This window comes from Anolis carolinensis, chromosome 5, assembly GCF_035594765.1.
Source record: "Anolis carolinensis isolate JA03-04 chromosome 5, rAnoCar3.1.pri, whole genome shotgun sequence".
NCBI classification, from domain to species: Eukaryota; Metazoa; Chordata; class Lepidosauria; order Squamata; family Dactyloidae; genus Anolis; species Anolis carolinensis.
In genome coordinates this window covers 134,949,084-134,976,008 of record NC_085845.1, presented here as the reverse complement: position 1 = coordinate 134,976,008, position 26,925 = coordinate 134,949,084, and the positions used below count along the sequence as shown (strand labels likewise).

Here is a 26,925-nt window from a genome sequence, read left to right as displayed (position 1 = left end):
AGCATGAAAGGAAAAGGAGCAGTACTGTCCAGTATATAAGTTTCTACATTCTTTTACTATATTTGTTGTGATGTCTGATCAAAAAGATGTTCAATAGATAAAAATGGGAAGAATAAAAAACTATTTACAGATGGGAGACCTGGTTGTATGATTAGTTGCAAAGATTATATTGCTTAAGACTCATTAATGGGAAACATTTTGAATATTTAAAAATAACATTTGAGACGTAGAATAAAATATGCAAAAGTAGCTATGATACTCAATTTATTTATTTACAGTATTTATATTCCGCCCTTCTCATCCCGAAGGGGACTCAGGGCGGATCACATTGCATATATAAGGCAAACATTCAAGGCCATAACATATAACAGAGACAGACGCAGGCACGGGCTGGCCTTGAACTCATGACCTCTTGTTCAGAGTGATTTGTTGCAGCTGGCTACTAACCAGCCTGCGCCATAGCCCAGCCTACCAACCGAGCCACTAGGTTCAAATTTCATGATTAGAACACAAAACTTCCAATAGAAAATAAGATTTAGTTAGCTCGAAGAGGTGGAAATTTTAAAAATAGAGAACAGACAAAATGTGACATCCTATCTCAGTTGTAATAGGTAAAAGCTCTTTAATTGTATCATCTGGGGAAAAAGAAGCACAAACCTTGAGGAGATAGGAAGATCCATCTACTTTTGCTTTTCCTACCACTTGACAAGTGAGTTGAAAGAACATTGGTGGCTGAATGTCACACAATTTAGCAGCAGGGGCAGAGATGGTAAGATTCTGTGCCAACCAAATGCGTAACTCTTCTACTATTTTCTTGTCTTCATCTGTGAATGTGGATGTTTTGCTAGTTGTACGAGGAACTAAACTTGCCCCTATGGTGCCATCAAATGTAAGTGCTGCAAACCCATTGCTCGTAATCCCTTGCATTTGGCCACCAAACTCTCTGATCTGGGTGACAAAGAACAGAAATCACACACGGTATAGAAAATAAGTGCAAAGTTTTTTCCCATCATCTAAAAAGCCAAAGTATAATTGGATCCTTAATCAAATCTAAAGAGAATTACAAAATTAAATAAATAAAGTAGTTGGAAAAATAACAAAATACCACAAATTATTACAAATTGAACTGAATTTTTTATAACAATATTGAGTTTGAAAAGTTGAGTCTTGGCTTTCAGCACATGAGACTAACAACATTCCTTCATTGGACAATTTCTTTGGGGCACATCAGGTGGAATCCAATCTATTCAGTCCAGCAGTCAGACCCAATTCTAAACTAAACATAAAAAGTAATAACCACCATATATACCCATAAATTAGTTGGAGAAAATAAAAAATGACCCCAAAAACCTGAATTAACTATCCATGGGTCAATGCTGGAAACAAATGATGATGACAGCTCAATGTGTTTTGCTCCCCTCCATTTTGTGCAGTTGAGTAAAGAAGTGGTGGCTATTGGAGCTTACTGCATAAGCCTCATGAGACTGGTAGTCATTTTTATAGGGGATTTTTGTGCAAGCCTTTATAAGTTCCCAGACATTGCTGCTGAGCAGGCTGATAAAGCGAGGAAGGAGGGAAAGCTGTTCTTTCTCATGGGTGCCCCTGGCAGCTACAGGCGCTTAAGCTGCAATGTTGGCCAGGTTCACCATAAAAATACCTATCTCCTCACATGCACACTCCTAAGTGTGCCCTTAAGTTTTACCCGACTCATCTATTGGTCATAGCAAAATCTTTAATTTTTTCCCTCAAACTTGCTCTTGAGTTATACATGAAGTCAATTTACACAAGCGTATATATAGTAAGCAAGAAACAGCAAGCCAGGCCATTGTTTCAGTCCTGTCTACTGCAGCATTATGTTGTGATCCTATGTGTATTTACATAACACAATAGAGATGTGCAGTGTTCGACCTTGCTCATTCAAGCAAGGTAGAAGAAACAGCCAAAACATTTTCCCCGTCTCCCAGACATTCATCTTGGCCTATCCATAAATGACATCCCAGAGGGTGAGAGGGTAGCTGAGAATCTAGAAGGTTACATTTGACTTTCCCCTTTATTTATTCTGTGTGATATTGGAAACATGAGGGAGGAAGGCAGCAAGGAATTTGGAAGGTTACAGCCCTTTTACCCATGTAAGATGGGAAAGCAGCAAAATACCTGAAGGCTGTAGTCTTCCAAGATCCTTGATTATCCCCCCCCCCCTTTTCACCCAATGCAATAGTTATAGAAAGATTGCTTTTGAAACAAGAATGTTTGGAAAATCCGTTTTTCACCCATTTTCTTTCTCAAATGGCACTTCCTTTTCCCAAATTCTCTTAAATCCTTCCTCAGAACTCTTAATCCACATCCTTGCCCTAATGCAGCACCCTCCAGATGTGTCCAATTACAGCATCCACCATCCCCAGCCACCATGGCAAATTGGCAAGAGCATTACTGGTAGCAAAGGAAGTTATTCATTGTGAACAGTAAGGCCCACTGATGAACTCAAATTTGAAGCATGCAAATCAATCCAATTCCAGTTTGGTTACTTCACTGTAAAATAAGATACTATTCTACTGAGAATGTTTATATTAACACAGTCATTGTTTTTTTTAATCATACATTTTACCATGTTTAGTTAAATTAATGTAACAAGATTTTGTTAGAGATAGTCTATTTTAGCATGACAAAATGCATGATTAAAAAGAATATTCAGTTGTAAAAATTCAAGTTTTGGGGGGGAGGGCATGCATGCTGCCCATCTATCGATTCTCCAGTAAGTGAGTTAAATCAATCTATCATCTTCTGGTTTTGGTTTGTTCATCATTATTTATGGACTGGAAACTCTGGTCTATCTTTCTCCAGACAAACCAGAGTTACAAACCAAAAACGTGGTTTATAAACCTGGCTTATTTTAACAGAAAGAAACAATGTTCTTGGCTCTAGCATGCACTTGGTATAATGTTCAAAATTTCACAGATGGAATCTTGGACACATGTAGCTAAACAACAAGCTTGGCAAGCACTATTAATAAGGATTAATATATGAGCTAAGTGAGGCCCCAGCCATTTGCTTTTGTCTGGGAAGTGCATAATTCCAGCCCTCCTCTATGCTACTCTCTTTTTCTCATTTGCTGAAGTAACTGAGTTCAAGCCTTTTTTTGCCCTTTGAACTCAGTTTGTAGCACCAGAATCTGAGGGACAAGGAGAAGCTGGGATATTTTAAAAAGCTGCAAAAATGGAATGAAAGAAAGAATATCATCCTTGCCAAATCGAAACAGTTTGAGAACATGAACCAGCATGATGTTTGAGCACAATATAAAAAAAGATCAGTCATAAAACCTGACTTATCTTTGTCTCCAGATTGGATGATTGCAAGCTTATCACATTTCATCCAAATAAGAGTATAACTTCTAAAACTTCATACTAAACTTCCCTCATGACCTAAGATCCCAAGTTAAATAAAATCTTGTATCTTTATATAATCCAGATACTGTACTCCTGTTACTTTAAAAAAACAAAAACAAGGATAAAATGATATCTTATAACAAAAATGGTTTTGAGTTGGAGGTCCATGAATTAATTAAAACAACGGATACACATTCCACGTGCAACATGTTGGCACTAATAAACACAAAAGGTATAATTTACTCAGGCAGCTTAAAACTATTATGTTTTAGTAGCTTAATGAAACTTTTACTATGCGAAATATGCTTGCCAATTGAACCCTGACCACAGCTAAATTGGATTCCTAGATAAACAGCTCCAATGTACTTATACCACTGTAAATGCCTGTTGGTAAACAAGCCTATGCATTTTGAAATATAGTGAGAGAGTTGGCACATCCTTTCCCTTTTTTTCAACACACTCCTAATGAAATAAATAGGTATCTTGAGATAAACTAGGAGTGTCTATTACTTTTGTGGCTATTTTTGCTTCAAGCAGTGTTTGTGCAAAGAAAACAAATATGTGAATAGCAATGAAAGAGAAAAATGAAGCATCTTGCTAAATAGCCTTGCCTAAAAGTGGAAATTCAAATGTAACAAACCAAATTGTTGCAGCATCTGCAGAGACCTAGCCATTACACTCTGCCTTAAAGCATTTTCATTAGTAACAGAGAACTATCACTCCCCAATAGGTTCAGTCTGAGTACAAGTTACACTGACTTTCACTTGGTGAACAGTAATAACTTTATGAGGTTTCTGGCTGGGGATAAAAAATCCACATCCCTAACAGTGGTTTTTACTAAAAAGGGAAAACATATGGGTTTGGCTCAAATAATAATGAACAAAATGAGGACCAAATTCCACGCAAATCTTTAGGGACTTGTGTTTAAAATTGTTCTTTGGGTTTTGCTAGCTAAAATTTGCACAAACTGTACCAATAAACAGCCTACTGAAAATTGGCATATGTCGAAAGGGAGAAAAAGAAGCAGAAGAGTTGGACAGTGAAGTTTTTCTTATGAGAGCAAAGAGGAAGGTGATTTTTTGCTAGTACTAGACAGAAAGTGAATCTGTGTATCCTGTTTGTACATTTTTGTATATATTGCAACTGTGAAGATTAAAGCCTCCAGATATTTTGGATGAAAACCTGAATCTGTGAGTTCACTAAACAGTGTGTAGATAAGGTTAGATGCTAACAGTTGGGCTCTGTCGATAGACAGGTTGAAGCATATGTTTTTGCTGTAAAAGGACTCTGCTGTATTTTGCTTGCTTCTGGACACTTGCTATCCAGCCTGCAGTGGTTTGGAGATGTTTGTGATTTGGAAACGAAATCATTTCACAAACCCATGCTGCGACAGAGCACTTAAAAGCAACATATGACCTAGCATATACTACAGCGGTTCTTAGAACCTAGAAAGGTTGCATTCTAGACTAAGGTCCTAGATCCCCAGCAGGCATGGCTGTAGGATTTGGCAAGCTGTGGATAGAACCTACTTGAGCTATGAGAAAAACAGTCAGCAACTCGTCACAAAACTGCCCGCACACATTAAGGCAAACATTCATAAATGTTTGTCTGGCTGCTGTGCAAAGTGCCTGGAAGAATCTGGAAATGTTACCATTTGAAGGCAGGAGAATAAATGCCCATGTTGGCTAAGGCATTCTGGAAGTCATAGTCCAACAAAGTTACTTTTTCAAAGTTAAGACTATTTGGAGAGTGACTATAATGACAGAATGGAATGGGAAAGAGATGTAAACCAAGGCAAGTTCTGCTCCCATAACCAGCAATGGTAGCCCATGTAGATCATGAATTTCTTCAGGAACACTAAACATCCCCTCTGCATTTTATTAGGAAATGCCCCAGAATTACCTTTATTCTGTGAAATCGAACAATGTCGCCATTATTGTAGATTTGTGGAAGAGTATCTCTGTCTGCACTAAAAAGTGTGCATATCAACTTGGTATTGGATTGGTCCACAATGGTTACTACTAAACAATGATCTGTGAATAAAAAAGCAGGCATGAAAACGAAGGTAACAGGATAAAATTATTATGCAGAAGGATATCTGTGGTCTTGCTTCTCTTGAAAGGACATACATTATAATAAATATATTCACTAGATTATAGGTTTCCAAATACCTTTGGGAAGGCAATATAATTTCCTGAGAAGAGTTACAAGTCAGACGTTCTGGAGTTTCACACCAACTTCTGTTACAAAATTCATGAGTTCTTGGTTATCTCATCTCTGACTGTGACATGTAGACAGATGTGAAGTCAGGTGAAACAGCTATGAAATTACTAACATGAAACTTTTCACCAAAGAACAAGGAGTTTAATACAACATAAACTAAAGACAGACAAGATAGCAAGTACATGGGTCAGCCAATACTATTACTAGTCAACACTGCCACTGCCACTCAATTTTCTGTAAAGAGATGAGGAATTATAGTATGGCAAGCAAACATTCAGTGTGATCCTTGCTCAGTATTTTCCTTTCATATTCAGTATTTCAACATTTATGTCAACTGGTAGTATACTGGTGGTAGGCTACTTTGGTGGTAGGCTTGAGTTTTTATTTTTTGCTTAATGATGCTCCTGTTTTATGAATGCTGGATGGCCATCTGTAGGGGGTGCTTTGAATGTGATTTCCTGCTTCTTGGCAGAGGGTCGGACTAGATGGCCCATGAGGTCTCTTCCAACTCTACTATTCTATGATTCTATAATTCTAATAAAGGCTAGAACGATTTTCCCGTGATGCAAGAAAGAAGAGCAAGGAGTAAAATATATTACCCAGAACATGGGAAAAGAAAAACCAACAGACCCACATCGTCTTGCCTCTGCTGATAAGATAACTGACAACTGAAGCAAAGCCTCCTGCATCAATGGATTCTGCATCCACAATTTAACCAACCATGGCTTGAAAAATCCGATTTTGTGCTGAGCACTATGCTTCTGGGTAGATATAACCTGCTCTCGCCATTTCACAGATCCTCATGCCATTTTACTGTATATAACAGGACTTAGGTGTCCATAGATTTTGGTATCTACAGGGAATCCTGTAACCACATGCCAGTGAAGTCTACTGTATATCCTCTCAGAATGGGGAGATTCAATTTCCTTCTAATTTCAAGTTTTCAGGCTAGTGAGAAAGACCCACTTAGTTACCCTTTGGTATTTTGACTAGTGAGCTATTAGAAAGACCAGCATGAATTTAACTGGTTTAAAATGACTGTTTACAATTCACTGCTCGGTTTTGGCATTGTTACTCTATCAGTCACCCTTCTGCTTCAACTTTATGTGAAATTATTTCTGTCTCCCAACTTTTAATTCACGTCCTGAAAACTAGAAGTACTTTTTTGGTTTCATCTATGTCCAGTTTTTATCAAGTAATATGGTGACTTGTTCTTGGAAAAAATCTTTGTCAAAAAACACAGGCTAATTGTATAATTAATTATTTCATGTGCATGCTTTGACCTGTGCAGTCCTTTCTTGCCTAAGTAACACATGAATAATTGATTTCTGCTATATATTTTTTTCCGTGATTTTCCAATGTATGAAAAAAGCCACTTTTTAAAAAATAAAATATTTTTAGACAGAGGAAACAATGAAATGTCAAATGCCAATTTCTGTTATTTCTTTTAATTAAAAAGTCTGCATCAGGCTACATTTTCTTTTGAAAAACTAAATTACTAATGCAAAGGCAATTTAAAGGTAATGAAAAAGGAAAAAAAGCCTACTGTACCTATAGGCATTATTTTTTTTAAAAAAAAACATTAAGTAGGTAGTAATTGGGTTGTTGTATGTCTTTCGGGCTGTGTGGCCATGTTCCAGAAGCATTCTCTCCTGACGTTTCGCCCACATCTATGGCAGGCATCCTCAGAGGTTGCCTGCCATAGATGTGGGCGAAACGTCAGGAGAGAATGCTTCTGGAACATGGCCACACAGCCCGAAAGACATACAACAACCCTGTGATCCCGGCCATGAAAGCCTTCGACAACACATTAGGTAGTAATTATTTAAACAGAAGAAATAACTTAATATTTTACATAAAATGTGACAATGTTTCAATAGTTTGCTATATTACATAGGGAAAAGCATTTACAATTGTAGATTAAATAGTGTAATCTTGCTGTAGATCTTAAAACATAGCAGATGAAAAATTAAAGTCTCTGTTAGATATTAAAAACAATCTTGAGCAATTCACCTATTTTCCTCTGTATGATAAAGTGCAAATTGCCTTGGAGCTTTATTGTAAGGCCTGATAGGACTTTCAAGCCAAGTATTTAATCAAAACCCTAACAAATACAATAATTTAAATGATCCATTATGCATACTTATGTAATGTTTTCTGCCAGTGTTGCATAATGCACTCCTACAGCAGACTTTATTAGTTAACCTTCAAACCAGTGCTTCTCAGACTGAGATAGGCTTCTTAAAACTATCAAGTTAAATAAAATTTAAAATAAATAAATAAAGTAGTTAAAAAGAATTTACTAGCACCATACAGCACCCCGTAGCCTAGCATACAAAGGTTTTAGCTTGCAACCTGAGAGACAGCAAGGAGGATCCATTCTGGTCTCCTTGGGATGTGAGTTTCATTGTCTTGGGGCAGCAAGTGAGAAGGTTTTCTGTTGAGTACTCACTAACTGCATATGCAATGGTGGTGGAAATAAAAAGGGCCTGTGCCATATAGGGCTTTATCAGTCATAACCAGCACTTTGAACTGTGCCCAAAAACAAACTAGTAATTGACCAGTGCAGCTGTTGCAACAGCATGTTGCATTTTTCCTGCAGCCGGTTCCCATTAACAATCTCATGATGGCTTCTTGGGCCAACGGAAATTTTCAAACACACTGCAAATTATAACACTGGGACTCCTGAGCATGGGGGACAACAAGGTTTGGTGAACCTGAGGAAACTTTCATACAGCATAAAGATCCCATTTTTTCAATGACTAAAATTACTTTGAAGTATTGTTTTCAAAGGCATAGTCTTGAGAAACATGATCAAATAAATATGAATTCAGAATTAGCCAACAGTTTAGCTATGCAAAATATCTTCAGTAAAGGACTTCAGAGTACAACAGATGCATCATCAGAGAGGGACACAGAGCAAATATGAAAACAAATTAATTATACCAACATTATCAAAAGCTGACAACTAGCTTTAAGTTCGTATATACCTTACCGTAATGATTAAGGTGAGGAAATTACATGTTGGTAAGATATACAAGTTTTAAAGGTCCTTAAATTGAAATCTAATCTCCTTTTAAAACCTAGACAAACATGTATTACATTTACAGTTCTGCATCACTGCGCATCACTACAGGGTTATCTCAGTTCAGACAAATAATTCAGAACACGCAGTGTAAAATACTTCCACTAAAAAGGGATCTCACATCAGTTGAGGAGAGAAACTCTGACAGTTCAACAGTGCAAAGCTAATGCTAAAACATTCTCAAGCATTACTAGAATCTGACAAAAGAATCCAACTAATGCTTAAGAAAAAAACAGTTGTTAACACATTCTTCTATAATCTGTTGGGTAGCATGAATCTCCAAAGTGACTTTGTATTGCACTTAAATAACCTTGGTTTCAATTTTTGTTTTAGAATATGGAACTGCAAAAGCAAATTCTTGAATAAAGCACCTGCAAAGCTCACAAACCAAAAGAAAATAAAATGATCTCCAAATTCAGGATGGCAGGTTGTATGAGCCTGTTGAGATCCTGACATCTTTTATTATTTTCTAGTGTTTTAATATTGTTAATTGTCTAATTATATCCCAGTGTTGGCTTTTTGTATTCTTTTAACTTTATGGTAATCATTTTAATTTATAAATCACATTGAGACTCAATTCTGGGGAAAGATGGGGCAGGTCACATTTTCTCAGCCTCGGAAAGAAGGATAACTCCTTCTGAACTACTCTTGCCAAAAAAATCCTGTGATGGGTTTGATTTTTACACATTTCATTATTTGCAGATTTGAATAAAATGTTTTCTCTGAGAATCTCACCATCTTCCAGAGCAACTTTATGGACAACTTTAGCTTTTGTGAGGGTTCTGTGCCCTAACCCCAGTGAATCTGTGGGGCTAGCTATAGTGTGCAGAGCCAATCAAGTTACTTTGAGAGGTAACGCAGAAAATGTTCTGGAAGCCTCTCCTAATTTTTGAACGTATAAATACAAAAATAAAATATTTAACCTGCCACCCTTTCAATGATACCCAAAATCAACTACCCGAGACGTGTGAGGAGTTTGCCTTAATTCTCTACTTAAGAATGTATCTCATGATTTTACTGAAAATTACTTGGGAGCCAAGTTTTAGGTATCTGATCACACATATTGCATAGAATGGTCAAATAGTGTGGATTGTTATAGGAATCTATTTCCTAGAACTCTGCAAATGAACAATACAGGTGATCTATAACAACATTCAACCACTAAACAGTAAACATATTCTAATCTTTTTAAAAAGAAGAAAAATCAAATGATATGACATTCTGGGATAAACAGAGACTTATACAGATATGTATAATCGGAACAAGTAAACATACATATGAAGACACTGTTTTGACAGACATTTAATTTAAAAAGTAGAAAATGTAATTGCTTTGTTCCATTCACAGTTACTGATTTTCTCCTTTTGGATATACAGTAGAATCTCAATTATCCAACATTCTGGATTATCCAACGCAGTTTGCCTCCCGCCCCGATCCACAGCTGTTACTCTAGGCAGCAAGGATTGAACTTTTTATGGATTTAATTCCCAACAATGTGGCTACTGTAAGTTCATTTTATGTAATTCTATCTTTATTTGTAATCCATTTGTTAGTAGCAAATGTTTTTGTAGTCAATGTTTTCAATATATTGCAATGTTTTGGTGCTAAATTCATAAATACAGTAATTACTACATAACGTTACCGTGTTTTGAACTACTCTTCTGTCAATTTCTTGTAAAACATGATGTTTTTGGTGCTTAATTTGTAAAATCATAACGTAATTTGACATTTAATAGGCTTTTCCTTAATCCCTCCTTATTGTCCAACATTTTTGCTTATCCAAGCTTCTGCCGGCCCGTTTAGCTTGGATAAGTGAGACTCTACTGTATTCTGTTAATCTTACATTCAGTTAAGTATGGATGGCAGGCATGGGAAATGTGAGACCCCTCCTGCAGGAGGGGTTTCACATTTGCTTTTGCACAATAAAAAAATGAAAAACTTTTAAAATGTTAATGTTTAATAACTTATTTTTAAAATGTATGAGAGGGACAGACATTTCTCATGCCTGTTATACATACATATCTAGGAGAAAGGCCCACTGAATTCAATAGGGCTGAGCACACATACATTGGATAGCACCAACAGAAATACTGAACTATCACCACAAGCATTTGGTCTAACTGACATTGAAATATGTTTTTACTTATTTACTTTATTATTATCCTGTCCTTCTCCCAACTGCAGCTTCAAGAAGAGCTTCAAACAGACAGCATCACTATTTATTTATTTACTTCATTTATATCCTGCCTTTCTCACCTTGAAGGGGACAGAACAGCCTGACAGATACGCAATAATTCGATGCCATAAACATACAGACAGTAAAATAAACAAATGCATTAAAACAAAAAACAAAATAAACATATCAATATTAAAACCAATTATTAAAATCACAGTCCAAAATCATGATACAAGGCTATTCCATTTGTCATTTCACTATTCCATATTATTGCACTAGAACTTACTATTCAAAAGTTTGATCCCATCACCACGTTTTTACTTTCTTCCTTAAGGAAGGAGGGGGCGCATTATTAGACTACAATTTAATAGGGAGCTACCAGAGTATGAACTACTAGAATATCCAGTAATAAAGATGTACTCCTGAGCTATCCATCTTCAGCAGGAGTGCAGTCCCATCTAGGATTGCGTGTAATCCCAGTTACCAGAACCCAATAAATATCAGTCCATCCACATTTATTGTGGGGTTCACATTACACATATTTTATAATTAGCTGTGAAGTCATCTATTATCTTTTAAGAGGCAGCCAACATTAAATTTTCATTTCATGTATTCAAATCAGTTGAGCCCTTTTCCCAAGTGACTCGCTGATTGCACACACTTTGGGGATTTGGCCACTGAAAATAATGACTGTAAGTACTAAGAAAAGAGAAAAAAGAGGGTATCTCTTTGTCCCGTGACATATCTTCTGCAATAAAAAAACAAATAAACAGGAAATCATCCTCTTTTCACCTTTGCAACTTTCCAGAAGGGAAAAAAAGATTCATATTAATAATAAGGGGCGAGCTCAGAATCTCAATAAACACAAGTGTTTTATTTTTACAAATCTAGCACATATTAGAATAAATGTGTACTGTGATGAATAATATGATTCTAAGGTTCATTTTAACTATGACTAGATAATCATATGCAACACAAACAGGACAAGAAAATATTATTCAATATGAAAATGAACTGGGATTGAACTTTTTAAGCAAAAGCTCATTCAGTTTCATTTTTTACCTGATAGGTATTACTATCTTGTAAATTCTAGCAAGAAATAAAAACAGAAAATACAATGGAAATTAGAAAATATGTGCTATACCTTCTAACAAGAAAGCTGTTGTTGCTCAACAATTTTAATCTATTTTTGTCCCAAAGATTGTCACCAAGCAAAATCTCTCAGGACCAAAGTGTTCTTGTCTTTTAAAGGGCAACGGTAAAACCAACTATTGCATTTGATTAATAAGTACTCAAATTATGGGGAGAAGGAAGAATAATGTTCATCAAATCCCCAATCCAACACAACACAATTCCAGCCATATTATGTTACTTGTGAGGGGGAAACACCAAAAATAAAACAAAACTAAGCTAAAGGAACTACCGTAGAATAAAAATCTTTTCTGCCCTTGGTTTTAAAATATAACAATTTTCTCTAACGGTTAAATTTACCAATAATTCAACACCATGTAACAAGTTCTAACATCAGGTATTACTATGAAAAATACTGAGCAGGCTCCAGTTTATTTTCAGATGGAATATGCCAGTGCCACTGATGGTGTGGGGATTCTCCTCTGCAGCCTTCCCAAAACCTTAGTAATTGCTTTGAAATGTAGGGGACATACCTGTTGAAAAATGCAAAGCCTTGACTGGGAGAAGAGTTTGATTAATTGAATGAAAGTATGTGTATGTGCTGTTGGATTCTGCCCATTATGATCTCTAGACAACTACTGCTGCTTTAACAGTTCAGTTACACATACTTTTGATAAAAATATTAGGAATTAGCTTCAATAAGTGGCTAGTAGTTTAAGTACATGAACTGAAAGCAGATTGAGTTCCATCCATTGCATTGTTTCTATAATACTCTACTAGGAAAAAAAAAAATAAGAAAATGTACATCAAGTCTGCACAACATTTGACGTAGTGTGTCATTTTGTTCCAAGCAGGCCATAATGAATAATGGATGACTGAGTAGGGTTGGTGTATCTCAATTTGTAACAGAACTCAAATATATACACAAATTACTTTTGCAATACCTGCATATTACCAGAGGTTTTTGACAAGACTGCAGGATTCTAGCTTCCAGTCAGAAGGCTATTGCCTCCATAAGAATATAATCATCAGTTATTTTATTCAAGGCTATAGTGATAATATTACCTATTATTTAAAGTAGGAGAAGTAACCATGCCTGATTGCCTCTCCCTGCTGAGCAATGGAGGTAAGTCTCTCTGGCTTGGAGCGGAGAGGCAGGCAGGTGGGCCCTGTAACTCTCACTGGCAATTGCTCTGAATGTAGGTTTAGTTGAATGGATGAGTACCTCTATAAATAAGCAAACAATTCTCACTGAAGTATAGCTGCTATTTCTTGTTTTCTGTTTGTTAAACCACCATGGTCCAAGGGTCAAAGTCATGGTTGCTTTGAAAGTTCATATGAGGATGCAAGCATATTCAATATATTACTTTTGCTAGTGCAATGCAAACTTCTAGAAATGGAATATAAACCATGTTATGCATTATATATTTAAAGCCAGGCAAATATGTCAAATTACTTTTTAAATGTCCAATTCTAACTTTTGACAGACAGAAATCCAATGCCTACTAAAAGTGAGGTAAGCCCTACTGAACATCATGGTTTGTACTGCATACAGAGATGTATAAGATTGTTCTGTTAATGGTTTTTAGAACTCCTTCACAATCGTCACTCCTGATGAGAGTTATAGCCAAAAATAATGTGCAAGGCCACAGTTGCACAGTTCTGTTGTATACTTGACCTAACTGATTGTGAATCACCTACAAATAGGAAATAGTGAATATAAGTTTCAAACTAAGAACATGGATCATTCAGGGCTTTCAACAGCACATATAAAACTGATATGTAAATTAGGCCTGCACAGCATACACCTCAAACATGTTCTCTATAGCCCACAGGCCGGACTGGGCTTCTCCTTCACTGGTCAGCCCTTTGCATGCCTACTAACAAGAGTTACAGGGCCCACATGCAAATTACAGAGGCTTGCCTCCATAACTCAGAGGGGAGAGGCAAGCAGGCAGGTAGAGAAGCCCAGCCCCTTCCATGGCCCCAGCCTCGCACTATTTCCCCTTCTGTAGGCAGTGAGAAGGAGTGGTCTACAGATATATATTTTTTAGCATTGGCCCTTTACAAGGAGTAAGGTGTCACCTTCATTCTCGTAACGTGAGAGGAGTTCCTGGCAAATTTCAAGTCTGTGCACTTTCATTTCAGGCATCAGCATCCTGGGTACCCATAGTGCACAGATCTCCCAATAGCCAAGCAAAGTAATAATGTGACCCACATGTTCTTCTGAAATGCCGATTATGCTTGAAATTTCTCTCTGTGATACGACGATTGTCCTGAATCAATCTGTCAACCTTTTGCTTGTGAAACTCGGTGGTTGCTGTCACAGGACGTCCAACTCTTTGTTTGTCATGCAAGTCATATATTCCCACCTCAACATCTTTAAACTTACTCACCCAACAACACACTGTACTCACAACAGCACAATCACAATAAACCGCTTGCATTCTCTGATGAATCTCCTTTGGGGTGACACCTTCTGCTGTCAAGAATTCAGTGACTGCACATTGCTTAAGTCACACTGACTGACCGTCTGCGCAGGGTTCCATACTTTGCACTTTAACAACACAACTGTTGAATGGAACTGTAGAGGAGTGTCTACTGAACAAGCCAGTACCTGCCACATACCAGTACTGCCATCTGCTGAGGAGTTATGAAGGTGGAGGCATTACTTTTCATTAAACCCTCGTATTTACCAAGCTAACGGGACTTCTTATCATAGGATACCAGCAAGATGTCAGTGCCACCAGTATCGCTTTAGGGATTCAAAATGCTCTGGGAGTGGCTGTTGAAGAGATTTCTTTGGGCTAAACATCCTCTATAGTTTACATAGAAAGGAACATATTTTAATTCTCAGAAATTTGTGCATGGTCAGACACTTACTCTAGGAATGCTATCAATCTTTGGGTAAAATATTATTTATTTTCTCCTCTTCTGGTGCTTTATTTCACAAGTTCAGATAAAGAATTCAACCCTTCAGCACAGATAAAGTTTTACTCCAGAATAAACAAAATAGTCCTCATGCTTTTTGCAAATTGCAGATTACATTAATTTTTGTTACTGTGACAGTCTGTCTGTCTTGATATGCAATAATAATTGTATAGTATTACCTGAAAAGAGAGACTGTTCTAGGAAATCTCATGAGAGCAAGCCTTTAAGAAATGGCCTATCAGCCAGCATTACATTTCTGCAAAAACTGATAACTAAAAGGCAGACCTGCTCCATTGGGATAGAAAACTGAAAAAGATTTACTACAGAAAAGGCTGTCAATGCATGACTAGAATAATTTGAGTTTTATCAGTGATTTTAAGATGAAACTAATGCTATTTATTTTAATTTCATTTTTCAGGAAAAAATGTCAAAACATATGGTATAATATTTGTAATAGCAGATGGACCATTACTAACACTCAGTCCCAAATTTAATTATCATATCCTTTTAAAAAACATCTGACATATAAATTTTTGTAACTCATGGTGCTTTATTCAGAACTTCTCATTAAAAAAGAATTGGAAAACCTTTCATCTCTGTGTACTTCAACAGTTTTATATTTAAGAGCAATTATCACAAAAACTCTGAATGTGGGCATTTCTATTTTAGCTCAAATCATTGGCAATTTTGAACTTAAGGAAGAAGATAGATTTTAAAACCACATTTTAAATCTAGACACAATTGTACTTGGATAAATTATTCATGAGCAACTGATCTGAATGATGTATAGATAACTAAAGCTTAAACCCAATTGCCAGCTCCAACTAAAGCAGAAATATTGAACCACTGGGATTCACAGAAGTATGAATATGATTATATGGATCTAGCAACTAGATTTAGGCCTATGTCCAGGTCCAGACTATGGTGAACAACCAACTCTGCTCCTCTATGAGCCCATCACAAATGAAAGGGAGGGGGAAAAAACCTTAAATCTCTCATTGATACATCAAATGGTATACACAAAAAAGTGCCTTTTAATAGTTGTTCTCCAACTGCATGAAGAGATTATGCTACCCCTTTCTAACTATAAAAGCCGTTCATAACAACTAATTTTATTTCCAAAATTAGCCATACTTATTCTTTGTGGTGTAGTAGTCTGGGCACAGGACTCTATGGAAACCCACTGGGTGACTCTGGACAACTCACACTCTCTCAGATTCAGAGGAAGAAAAAAACAAACCTTCTGAACAAATCTTGCAAAGAAAGCCCATAGGGTTGTCTTAGGGTTGTCATAAGTCAGTAATGACTTGAACGCACACCATCACAGGATGTTATGTATTTACAGTGCTATTTCACAAATCAAAATACACTTTACAAGCCACTTGAATATCCACAAACTGTGGTTTGGAATTCATCGCTTTTAATGACCATCACACTTTAAAGCTATTAAGTACACCAACAAAGAACTGTCAACTGAAATAAACAGGATGTTTGCAAGTAAACGGGTTATACATTTTATCATGGTGAAGAAAAGGGAAACAACTTCCATAGTGCATATTTTGCTCTGCCATATTTACAGGCATATTCAAATTCTCTAAATAGTTATGTCACAGAAAGCCAACATCTATAATCAAACTTTTCATTAATCTTTCTAAGTAGTGAGAAAGAGTGGCTCATAGGCCATATGAAGTCTTAATGCTTTTTTGTGGCTCTTGGAGCCTTGCAGGACACACACTCCCATAAGACATTACACTTTTTTTCCCACTTTTAAAAGACCCTCAATTTTAAAGGAAAAACATCTAAAACTCCCACAACTCCCTTCAAAATCCAGAAAATGGCTGTAAGCTCTACAGGGACTTGTGTTATGTTTCCTTATGTTTTACTTTTTATTATGTTTGCATGGTGAAGTCCTCTTAGTATAAGGAGAGTGGTCCCATGCCTAGCACAATTGCCATCCTGGTCTATCTTAAGTTTAAACCAGAGGTGAGCAAAAAGAAGATAGTGGGTCACATGCATCCTGCTTGTTTCTGTAAATTCCATCTAGTGTTTGTGTGTACACACAAGGGTGCACATGAAAAAAAAGGAATAATCAGAAATCAGCCAGTGTCCTATAGCCTATTGCCCATATAGATCGATAGAAAACAAAAGGTCAAGAATTTCATTTGTACATACCTCCTCCTTGGCATTTATATGGAAGCTTGAAGAATTTCACAGCACCATATATGTTGACAACAGTACCACCTTTCAGCTTATTCAAAGGAGTATATGAATACTTGGGGGCAATAGGCTACCAAGACATAAGAGAAAATGAACACATTAAGAGGAATGTCTATAGAAAACTAGCTTTAAAAATTCCTTGTCAAAATTGTTCTTTCTCGCTCCAGCTGTTTTGCTTCTAGATTCTGAGACTGATACAAAGATGTGCTTCCACATAACAAGACTTCTTTCACTTTTGGATAAAGGGAGCCTTGGGTCGCAAACAGTATTCTTATCAGAATAATTGCTGTTATTTCCTGGATTTTCAGTAAACAGTCTTGAATTCTATTCTAGGAGACAGGGGGGATATAAATCCAACAAACAAAAAAGTTGTTCATTGTAAATGTTATGGGTAGATAATAGGCTTGCTCAAATAATTCGATTTTCCCGTTACCCGTTATTAATTCGTTATTTTCGTTTGTTTTGAAGCAATATAGACCCTTGGTTGTCCACACGTCTGGATATCGCGGTTTCGAATCGCGAGAGGCCGTTTTTTCTTATTTCTTCGTTTTTTTCGTTAAGAAAAAAAAGCTTTTGCAAATCACCCAAACTCCTTTCCTTTTGCCCCTCAGCCAATGGGAGGCTCAGCCAATGGGAGGGGGCGAGGGGGAAGGAGGCCGAGGAGGAGGAGGAAGACGGAGGGGGGAAATGGCCGCCGCCGCCGCCTCGCCTCAGCTCAGGCCTGGAGAGACCGAGAGGGGCCCGGCGGTGAGGAGGAAGAGGCCCGGGATGCGAGGGGGTGTGGGCCAGGCCCGTCCTCGGCTGCTCCCAGGGGCCCAGATTCGCACCCTCCCTCCCCCCAATACAGGTCTCCAGTCCATACCACGCTACATGAACTTGAATGGATACTGTGGTTGTGTTGTCGAAAGCTTTCATGGCCGGGATCACACTGTTGTGGTATGTATTCCGGGCTCTATGGCCATGTGCCAGAAGCATTCTCTCCTGACGTTTCACCCACATCTGTGGCAAACATAGAGGTTTTGACGTCTGTGCGAAGCTAGGCAAGTGGGGTTTATATATCTGTGGAAGGTCCAGGGTGGGAGAAAGAACTCTTGTCTGTGGGAGGCAAGTGTGAATGTTGCAATTGGTCACCTTGATTAGCATTGAATAGCCTTGCAGCTTCAAAGCCTGGCTGCTTCCTACCTGGGGGAATCCTTTGTTGGGAGGTATTAGCTGGCCCTGATTGTTTCCTGTCTGGAATTCCCATTTTCTGGGTGTTTCTGGGAAGGTAATGGCACTCCATGTAGTCATGCCGGCCACATGACCTTGGAGTTGTCTATGGACAACACTGGCTCTTGGGCTTAGAAATGGAGATGAGCACCAACCCCCAGAGTCAGACATGACTGAACTTAACGTCAAGGGATACCTTTACCTTTACCTACACACACACACACACACACACACACAAGCAGGGACTATATATACACACAATATATATCACACACACACCAATTTAACAAAGTTTCAGCCACAAAAACAAAGTTTCTGAAGTAGAACAATGACTTTCACAGTAAAGACAACCCAATTTAACAGGAAATAAGACTTTCAAACCAGGAACAGATTTCTGCAATTATTAAAAAATGGTTTATTATAAAAGCTATGAAAATTTGCCAAAAATCAGAGGATAAGGGAAACGTTCCACATTTTGGTGAGCTATCAGTGTTAAATGTGTTCTACCACTGTACCAAGTTTGAAGAAGATCACTCAAAAAATGAGGGCGGGAGAGCCCCCTAAGTCCCCCCCCTTCGGGCTGTTTTTGGGCCACCGCGCATGCGCGTCCGCCATTAACGAATTAATTTTGAAACTAACGAATTTTCGTTAATTTCGAAAAATTTTGGGGGCCAAATTCGTTATTAGCAACAAAAACGAAAAACTGCCCCCTCTAGTTTTGAAACGAGTTTAGAATCAAATTTTTCATGGATCGATCAAGCCTAGTAGATAATATACAATTGTCCTGGAACACCAACAATTTCACAAGTGGTTTTTAAAATTATCATCTGCAGAACCTGTTAAGGTTAAAGAAGGCATATAAGACACTTTCACAGGCAGAAAAAAACCTACATTTTCAATATATGTTATGAGAAAAAAAAAACCAAAGTTATTTTTTGCTATTGTCATTGCCACATGTGAATTCTAATGGTAAAAACCCCTGCCAATGGCTTGAAGTCAGTAAGGACAGGTATATAGTTGACTTTTCCCCAATGCAACAGATTTGTTTCAGTAATATTTTGGAAAGGCTACAAAGGCATATAAACATTTGTACTGTTTCCAGCAATAAGCAGAAGGTACCAGAAGCATTCTGATTACTCCTGTCACCACCTTGTTCTGATGGCTATCCTAGTATAGCTGCAACACTTACTTGAAGAGCACATCCAACAAATTAGGAAGCTCGTGAAATTAACAGCACGGGGTCCCAAGGTTGGGTTTAGTTCCGTATGTTAATGCTGTCTGAATGACGGCTTCTCAACTTAAAGAGAAAAGTGAATTTAAAAACCTAGTACTAAACTCATTATTAAAAACACTTTTGGCCTTCACTGTGGAAAATGTACCATGTTTCCCTATAATAAAAATTCCTGGATAGCTGTTTTCAGCTTCTTCTTTTTTAACAGAGGAGGTTCCCTGACTAAACTGTAAATGTAGTATGATGAGATCCATAGCAAATATCTTTATTTCTCTTGAACATTTTATCAACTATGTTTTAGCCTTTGACTTTGGAAGACCGTAATTATTTTCCAATTACAAAAATGAAGCTTTACCACGGCTACTGTTTCTGAAGCTTTCCCTGTGCTTGATGACCTAGGACAAATCTGGAGAGAAAAACAAACAAAAAAAGATAGTAAGTGACATAAAGCAACAAAATGATTTCAATTTTTGATGCCAATTGCTCAATCAGATTGAGCATATTTTTTTAAAAAAATAAATGAAATGCCATGTCCAGTTTCCAAACCATTTCTTTAAACAAGGGTAATTAACTGCAGTGTACTTATAAAAATTACTTTACACTTAAAGTACCAATAATACAGCTAACATAATGCGTTTGAATATTTAACTTAATTCCAGTCTGAAATTTCCTTTTCTCATGAAGAACAAAGAGTTTATGTGCTTTCTTTAGGCACCCATTTATTTCAAAGTTTACCCACCAATATAAATGAAATTATAAGGGAAGAAGTAGATGCCACATCACTTTTAAGATTAAAATTTTAGTGCCCCAGAGTTACCCGATATACCCTATATATTTCTACAACTTAAGTCACTTGCTATGTATTTATTTTATCCTCCCCAAAAGAAGCATCCAATATAACCAGTTCTGTATTTGTAATGTGGGTGGGGATGTATGTGAAAACACAGATACTGCATGCACTTTTGCTGATTTGATTTGTCAATCAATTTATCAAAGAAAGTTTCACTTGAATGACAATGATTTTTATGTAGCAATTGAAAAACTTTCAGCGTTCTCAGATTACCTGCTTTTAATTAAAACCTCTGGTAGGAGGAAAAATACATCTCTTCTATACACCTATAGGCTTCACAGCCTGTTTTACTGGAGAAGAGCAACGAGACAAATTAGAGGAGAATTCTTCAGAAACTGAATGGCCTGTTTAATCACCAATTTTGGTTGCTCAAACTGAAACCTGCAATCTGGAAAAATGTGATCCAAAGGGCTACCCCTGAAGGCAACTGTCACAGAAACACTTTTGTAGAGACAAAGTTATCATAGATGTGCAGCTTTAAAACACAAAGCAGGGTTGGGGAAAGTACAGCCCCCTGGATAATTTTGGGATTCCCAATTCCTAGCAGCTTTAGCAAGTACAAGCCTTGTTTCTGCCATGATGACTTTGCCTACCCCCCAAACAATAGCCTGAGTGCTTCAAATTGCTCTGAAAACTGCTTGTCCAAAAAATGGCTTTCAAAATGGAATAATGGCCCATTTTTTTATTCCCATGCCCACCCAATCCTCCTTGGACAAACATGATGAATTGCATTGTTCTTTTGGATTCCAACTAAAACATAATTACTAATGTGAAAGGTCAATATGCTGCATTGTCCCTTGTATGACTGAGGTCTTTTATTTTCTTTGTTGGACTTATTATAATGTATTCTTGAATTTATTATGTAACAAGAGTATAATGTAATCACAAACTACAGGGAAGGAAAAAGAGAGGAGGAAAAAATGAACTTGCATAAAGAGTTGATCCAACTTCATCAGATGCTTCCAGATGACAGCAATGTCTGCCATCTCCAATAATGGATTTTGCCAAGCCAAACCCAGCCACCACAACAGTGTCCTGTTGGAATTACAAACACATAATAATTCACATGTCATTACTTTTCCACTTTGTCCTACAGTTCTTTATTTTGTGCTTAGTGAGGAGATAAAGACAAACTAGGCATTCCCCAAGTTATGAACAAGATAGGTGCTGTAGGTTTGTTCTTAAGTTAAATTTGTATGTAAGTCAGAACAGGTACATTTTTAAGTGTAAACCCAGACAAATACACACACACACACACACACACACAAAGCTTTGAATAGTAAAGGGAAGAGTGAACACCCCTGTGGTGTTTGTTTTACTATCTGTGCCCCTATTCAGAAGATTTTGCCACTTTCTGCACCTGTGATAATTTGGTTTTGAAAATTTGGCTTGTGGTGGAAACAAGGATTGGTGTTAAAGCTTCAGTGGAGTTTCACCATGATAACTCTAACAGGAGTGAAACTATGAGTCGTTTGTAAGTCAGATGTTTGTAACTCAGGGACTGCCAGTACATTTTTATCTTTTCCAAAAAAATAAATACATTTCTTTCACAAAAAGTATGATTTCCTGTTGAAATATTTTTTAAACTGTTTGGGAACTATGGCTAATGCTCACTTATTTTCCAAGTCTTCTTTATAAAAGGAAAGAAGAATGGCACAACCAAAGTTAATTTATATTGGTTTTATTTATTTTATATCCACAATGGATGAGAAAATTACTTTTTGGTACTGGGAAGATTAGTCTGGGGTCGGGGAGCTTATTTTAAAAAGAAAACAGATTAAAAACCCCACACACTCTGTGCAGAAATCAATGTTAGTGAATACTTGATGTTTAAATAATATAAATTTCAGAGGAAAATTATGAGATTGCTATAACTGTTAATTCTAAAATCTTCTCTTAAGCAACAGATATAAATCAGGAAGGAAAAATTCATAGTCTCCTCTTGCTTCCATATCAACAGGAAATATGCTCAAGCAACCAAACTGGCATAAAACCAAGGGATATCATTTTGTGAAGACTGACTTCTGAAATGGCCCTTTCCATTGAAGGATTGCTAAAATAGATTTTAAATGTCAGTGGTCTGAAAACTACCAGAAGCTATAAATGGAATAATACTTGTGTGAAACAGACATAGCTGGAACAAAGGATTTGCTGCAGAGCAACAAGTGAGGAGCCTTCAGCCTTCAAGTCTTCTTTGGAGAGTTTTTGGTGGCTCGTGAATGGGGTATGACAAGGATAGGGAGCAAAAGCAGTCTCATAACAAAATAAAAAGAGTTCTGCTGGATGACATTAAAAGCTATCCTGCTCCTTTACATATATCTACATAAAAAGGGAATCCAGAAAATCATTTTTCTGTCTAATGGCAATTCTGCTAACATGGAAAACAAGCTATGTATACCATGGCATCTCACTACATGCTACATCTCACTACAACTCAAACTAAGGGAAAGGGGCTAAGCCTCCACTCCACTAAGACTCCATTCCATGGCCTTCACTTCATATCTATTGGTTACAATTGTTTTAAAAAATCTTCCATTTATGAAAATGGAATCTTTCCTTAGGTTCTATTTGCTTATCAAAGAGGATGGGGAACTGGTTCTATAACTAGGAAGCAGAAACTCCATCCTAAAAAGAAATTGTCTGTTGTACAGCAGTTAGATTTGAAAGTACCCTCTGCAGTGATAGAAATAAGATAGAAATTGATTGCTCTTCTTCTTCCTATATGTTGTGTTTTTCAAATATCACTTGAACCCTGCCCCACCCCTTCGATGAGAAGGTAAAACAAGATACAAATGATGAGTGCTAGATTTACCATTGTACTTAGGTGTGCTTAACCACAGGGCCCAGTTAGTGGGGGGGGGGGGGGATTTTCCTGCCAAAAATATTTTTTATAATAGGTTTTGCTTATCTGGTGCAATTCAAAATTTGAACGTATTCTGTTTTGGAACGATTTCAGACATAGAGTTAATATTCTATGGGACTGTGCCACAAAGCAGGCAGTGTAGGCCTATTGGGCTTGCTTCCTTCAGGGCCCAAGTTAGGGGATTCATAACTTAACTGTCACAGGCCATCATTTATCCTAAATCCGGCACTGCATATGACTGTACACATACAGTATATCCATAACAGGACACAAGACTCTCTCCTTGCAATATTTATTGGGAGTTAACCTGAATTACACTTTTATTTCAATCTTTTCTAGGAAAGCAACCACATAGCCAGATATTACTTCATTGTGTGTTACACCCAAACATACTGTCTTCCTTTTCCACACTGCTTCTCTCTCAAATGCACCCCTAGCAGTTACAGAACAATTTTGTTTGCCCCTTATTCAAATCAATTTACATGAAATGCCTCCCTAATCAGTAGCTAGATTTCAGCACACCCCTTGATTCTTGCAGATAGAGTCAACACTATGTTCCAGCTGTTCTCAAACTTGGATCCACAGCTATAGCTGGACTACGGCTACGAAAAGCTCTAGCTAACACTGCCAATGGTTAGGGTTTTTGGGAATAGGCTGACATTATCTGGACATATATTTTTGGAAAACAGTATACTGACCAGCTGCTTACTCAGAGCAGATAGTTGCTGGGACATTGGTTGTCTAGTATAAGCTTTCACCAAAGACATCAGCATCTACTGGCCCATGGAAAATCCAGTTAAAGAAAAAGGAGGGATAAACATTTCTCCCCCTTTTCTTCTCTGAGTAAGCAGCTGGATATTCGTTCTGTTTTCCAAAAATCTATGTCCACATAATATCAGACTATTCCCAAAAGCCCTGATCATTGGCCATATCAGCTAAAGCTTCTGCTATAGGTAGGGATCCAAGTTTGGTAAGCGCTGGGACCTAGCATTGATAAGGGTTGTGTTGAAGCCTAGCCGCTGATTGGAGACATTTTTCATGTACCTTGGTTTGAGTAAATGGCAGATTTGCTCCATCTATACTTCTCCATCTTTAATCTTACTTCACTGCTGAATCCCATAAAAGCTGGGTAAGGAGGGGGGGGAAAGGGGGGTGGGCTGCATTACTGACAGACAGAAAAATTAAAAGAGATGTCTGAGAAAATGAAATTGAGTACAGGGAATTGCAATGTAACTTAGAGGCTACTTTACTTTAGTTAATTCTGGCATTGCTGAGTTTTAAAGTACAGCCCCAATTTTGTTTGTGTCTCTTTAAGTACCATGAGATGGATGTGCTCATGTTGAGATGCATTTGCAGGCTCTGTGCTTCTTCTTTTGCATTCACTATTCTACCAAAAACCTTCCTGTTTGCTTTTTTTATGCCCATACCTTTGTTCATGAGTTTATTTGATTAAAATATATAAAATAGCTTTTTGATTAAAGCTGACAGTTGTTTAAAAATACTGGGGTATGACTGCTCTTTTTGCTACTTCACCATTCTCCAACAATACTTCTGTAAATGATTTAAAATCCCAAACCTTAATGTTTTCTGTTGCAAAATGACTTCCAACTTAAGTGATACAGACAGATTGAATCGTTTCCAAAAAGTGTAAAAACAAAACTTAATGGGTAGAGAATTGCATTCTGCACCATAAATGGGAAAATATATACATCCTATTTATCCTACTGTTACATCAAATTTCTCTCAATAAAATTCTTAAAACAAAATAAATCCTTAAAATAACAAAATATGTGATAGTTTGTGTTTCTTACACATGAAACACAAGGAAATGGGAGAATTATAAGATTTGTGAATGATTTTCAATGTGGTTCCTAAAATGGCACTTAACTTAGATACTTGGGAGAATTTGAAAAGCTACTCTAATGAGTCTTTGTTTAACAGCAATCCCACCAACAGCAATTTAAGTTCATGTTTCTAAAATCGTTTTACTCCTGCTTCAACATGTTATGATATTATCAGATGTACAAGTGATTCTGGAACTTGGTTGTTGACTCAGGTTGATGCTCTATCATAATCTCCCAACTGACCAGGAAGAAATTTTGACCTTGTGCAAAATCAGTGTTAAGAAGATAGGCCAAGGAACTTTAAGTTTTATTGCACCACTGTTCAATTTTCCTACATCTAATATGTGAACAACTAAACCAGGATTACCTTATTATTATATTCATATTATAATATTATTATATCAATAGTTATAGCAGTTATTGTTCTCAAAGCTTGTCCAGGAAGATATCTGATACCTCTTTACACAATTACTCTATTCTCTTTACAGCTTCGTTCTTCACAAATGAACACAACTATTCATTTGGCCAGAGCAGGCACTAGAAACTCTAATCCAGATCTTTGGATGCCAGAATAACCCATTATTGAACTGGTAGACTCCAAATGCCTTCATACTTTTCCTCAAGCCCAAGATCCAATTTATGCTGGAATATATTTAGCTACATTAGTATTATATTGCATCTTCATCTTAATCACCACCACCATTTAAAATATAACACCTCCCATTTTGTGTAACTCCCTCCAAGAAACCAATGTGGCTTCCTCATTTTGATAATTGAAGCAGAACATTGATATTCCTATAAACAAATTACAAAATTGATAACAAATGTATCTCTTATCCATGCCTCTAACACAGTGGTTCTCAACCTGGCGTCCCAGATGTTTTTGGCCTTCAACTCCCAGAAATCCTAACAGCTGGTAAACTGGCTGGGATTTCTGGGAGTTGTAGGCCAAAAACATCTGGGGACCTCAGGTTGAGACCCACTGCTCTAACACAATATCCCATCCCATCTGGAGCCATATTTTATATATACTGTTTGTTTTTGGCATCTAATGACTGTTGGTTGTGAAGGCACCCTTAGTCGTCGTCGTCGTCGTCGTCGTCCCCCCCCCCCCCCCCCGGATGAGAAGGACAGGATACAAATGTATGGAATAAATAAATTATATAAACAATGAAAGCTAAAATAGTATGAAAATAGAATGAATGAATGAGACTTTATTTCTACCCCACCCTATCTCTCCAGTCTGCACTCACATTTTTGGGTTTAATTTTAAAAGATTTGATTATTCACAGATTTGATTAATACAGTCTCCATAGCAAACGCTACATCCTTCAGTATGACTCAATGGTCAACCTCAAATGGAAGTTGACTACAGAGTTGCACTGGAGAACTTAGAGATTTCTAGAGAGGTGTGCCCTCAGGTAAAGAAATACTTTTTAATTCACTTTTCTCACTTTGGCAGGCATCCTGCACTGTTAACTATAGCAAATGTGGAGGATTGACTGGACCTCTTTCTAGGTTACTGTTTCATCCATCTTATGCCAAGTCCTTAACTCTTTACACCACTCTGAACTACTGGCATCCATATTTTGCCTACTCAAAATAGTAATTTTGTTCCCTAAATTTGCAAAGTCACAGAAATACAGCTGGGAAGCTTTTTTAAAAAAAGAATGGAAATGGGAGTTTTACTCACCTCTCCAAATTTAAAAATCACATATACATTTCAGAAGCACAGAAAGGATAATAAGATTCCCAGACCACAAAGGGGATTCAAACACATCA

At 37.2% G+C, this 26,925-nt stretch overlaps 1 protein-coding gene across 1 annotated transcript in view; it reads right to left on the bottom strand.

Annotated features, from left to right (window-relative positions):
* The window catches only part of pot1 (protection of telomeres 1), an 82,389-nt gene that overhangs the window by 42,737 nt on the left and 12,727 nt on the right, over nt 1-26,925 (bottom strand). The window contains exons 4-8 of the mRNA XM_008111229.3: nt 21,367-21,471; nt 19,942-19,992; nt 17,102-17,216; nt 5,286-5,416; nt 658-948 (exon numbers count right to left, since the gene is read on the bottom strand). Of these exons, the coding sequence (XP_008109436.1) occupies nt 658-948; nt 5,286-5,416; nt 17,102-17,216; nt 19,942-19,992; nt 21,367-21,471 (693 nt within the window). The remainder of the gene's footprint in view (nt 1-657; nt 949-5,285; nt 5,417-17,101; nt 17,217-19,941; nt 19,993-21,366; nt 21,472-26,925) is intronic.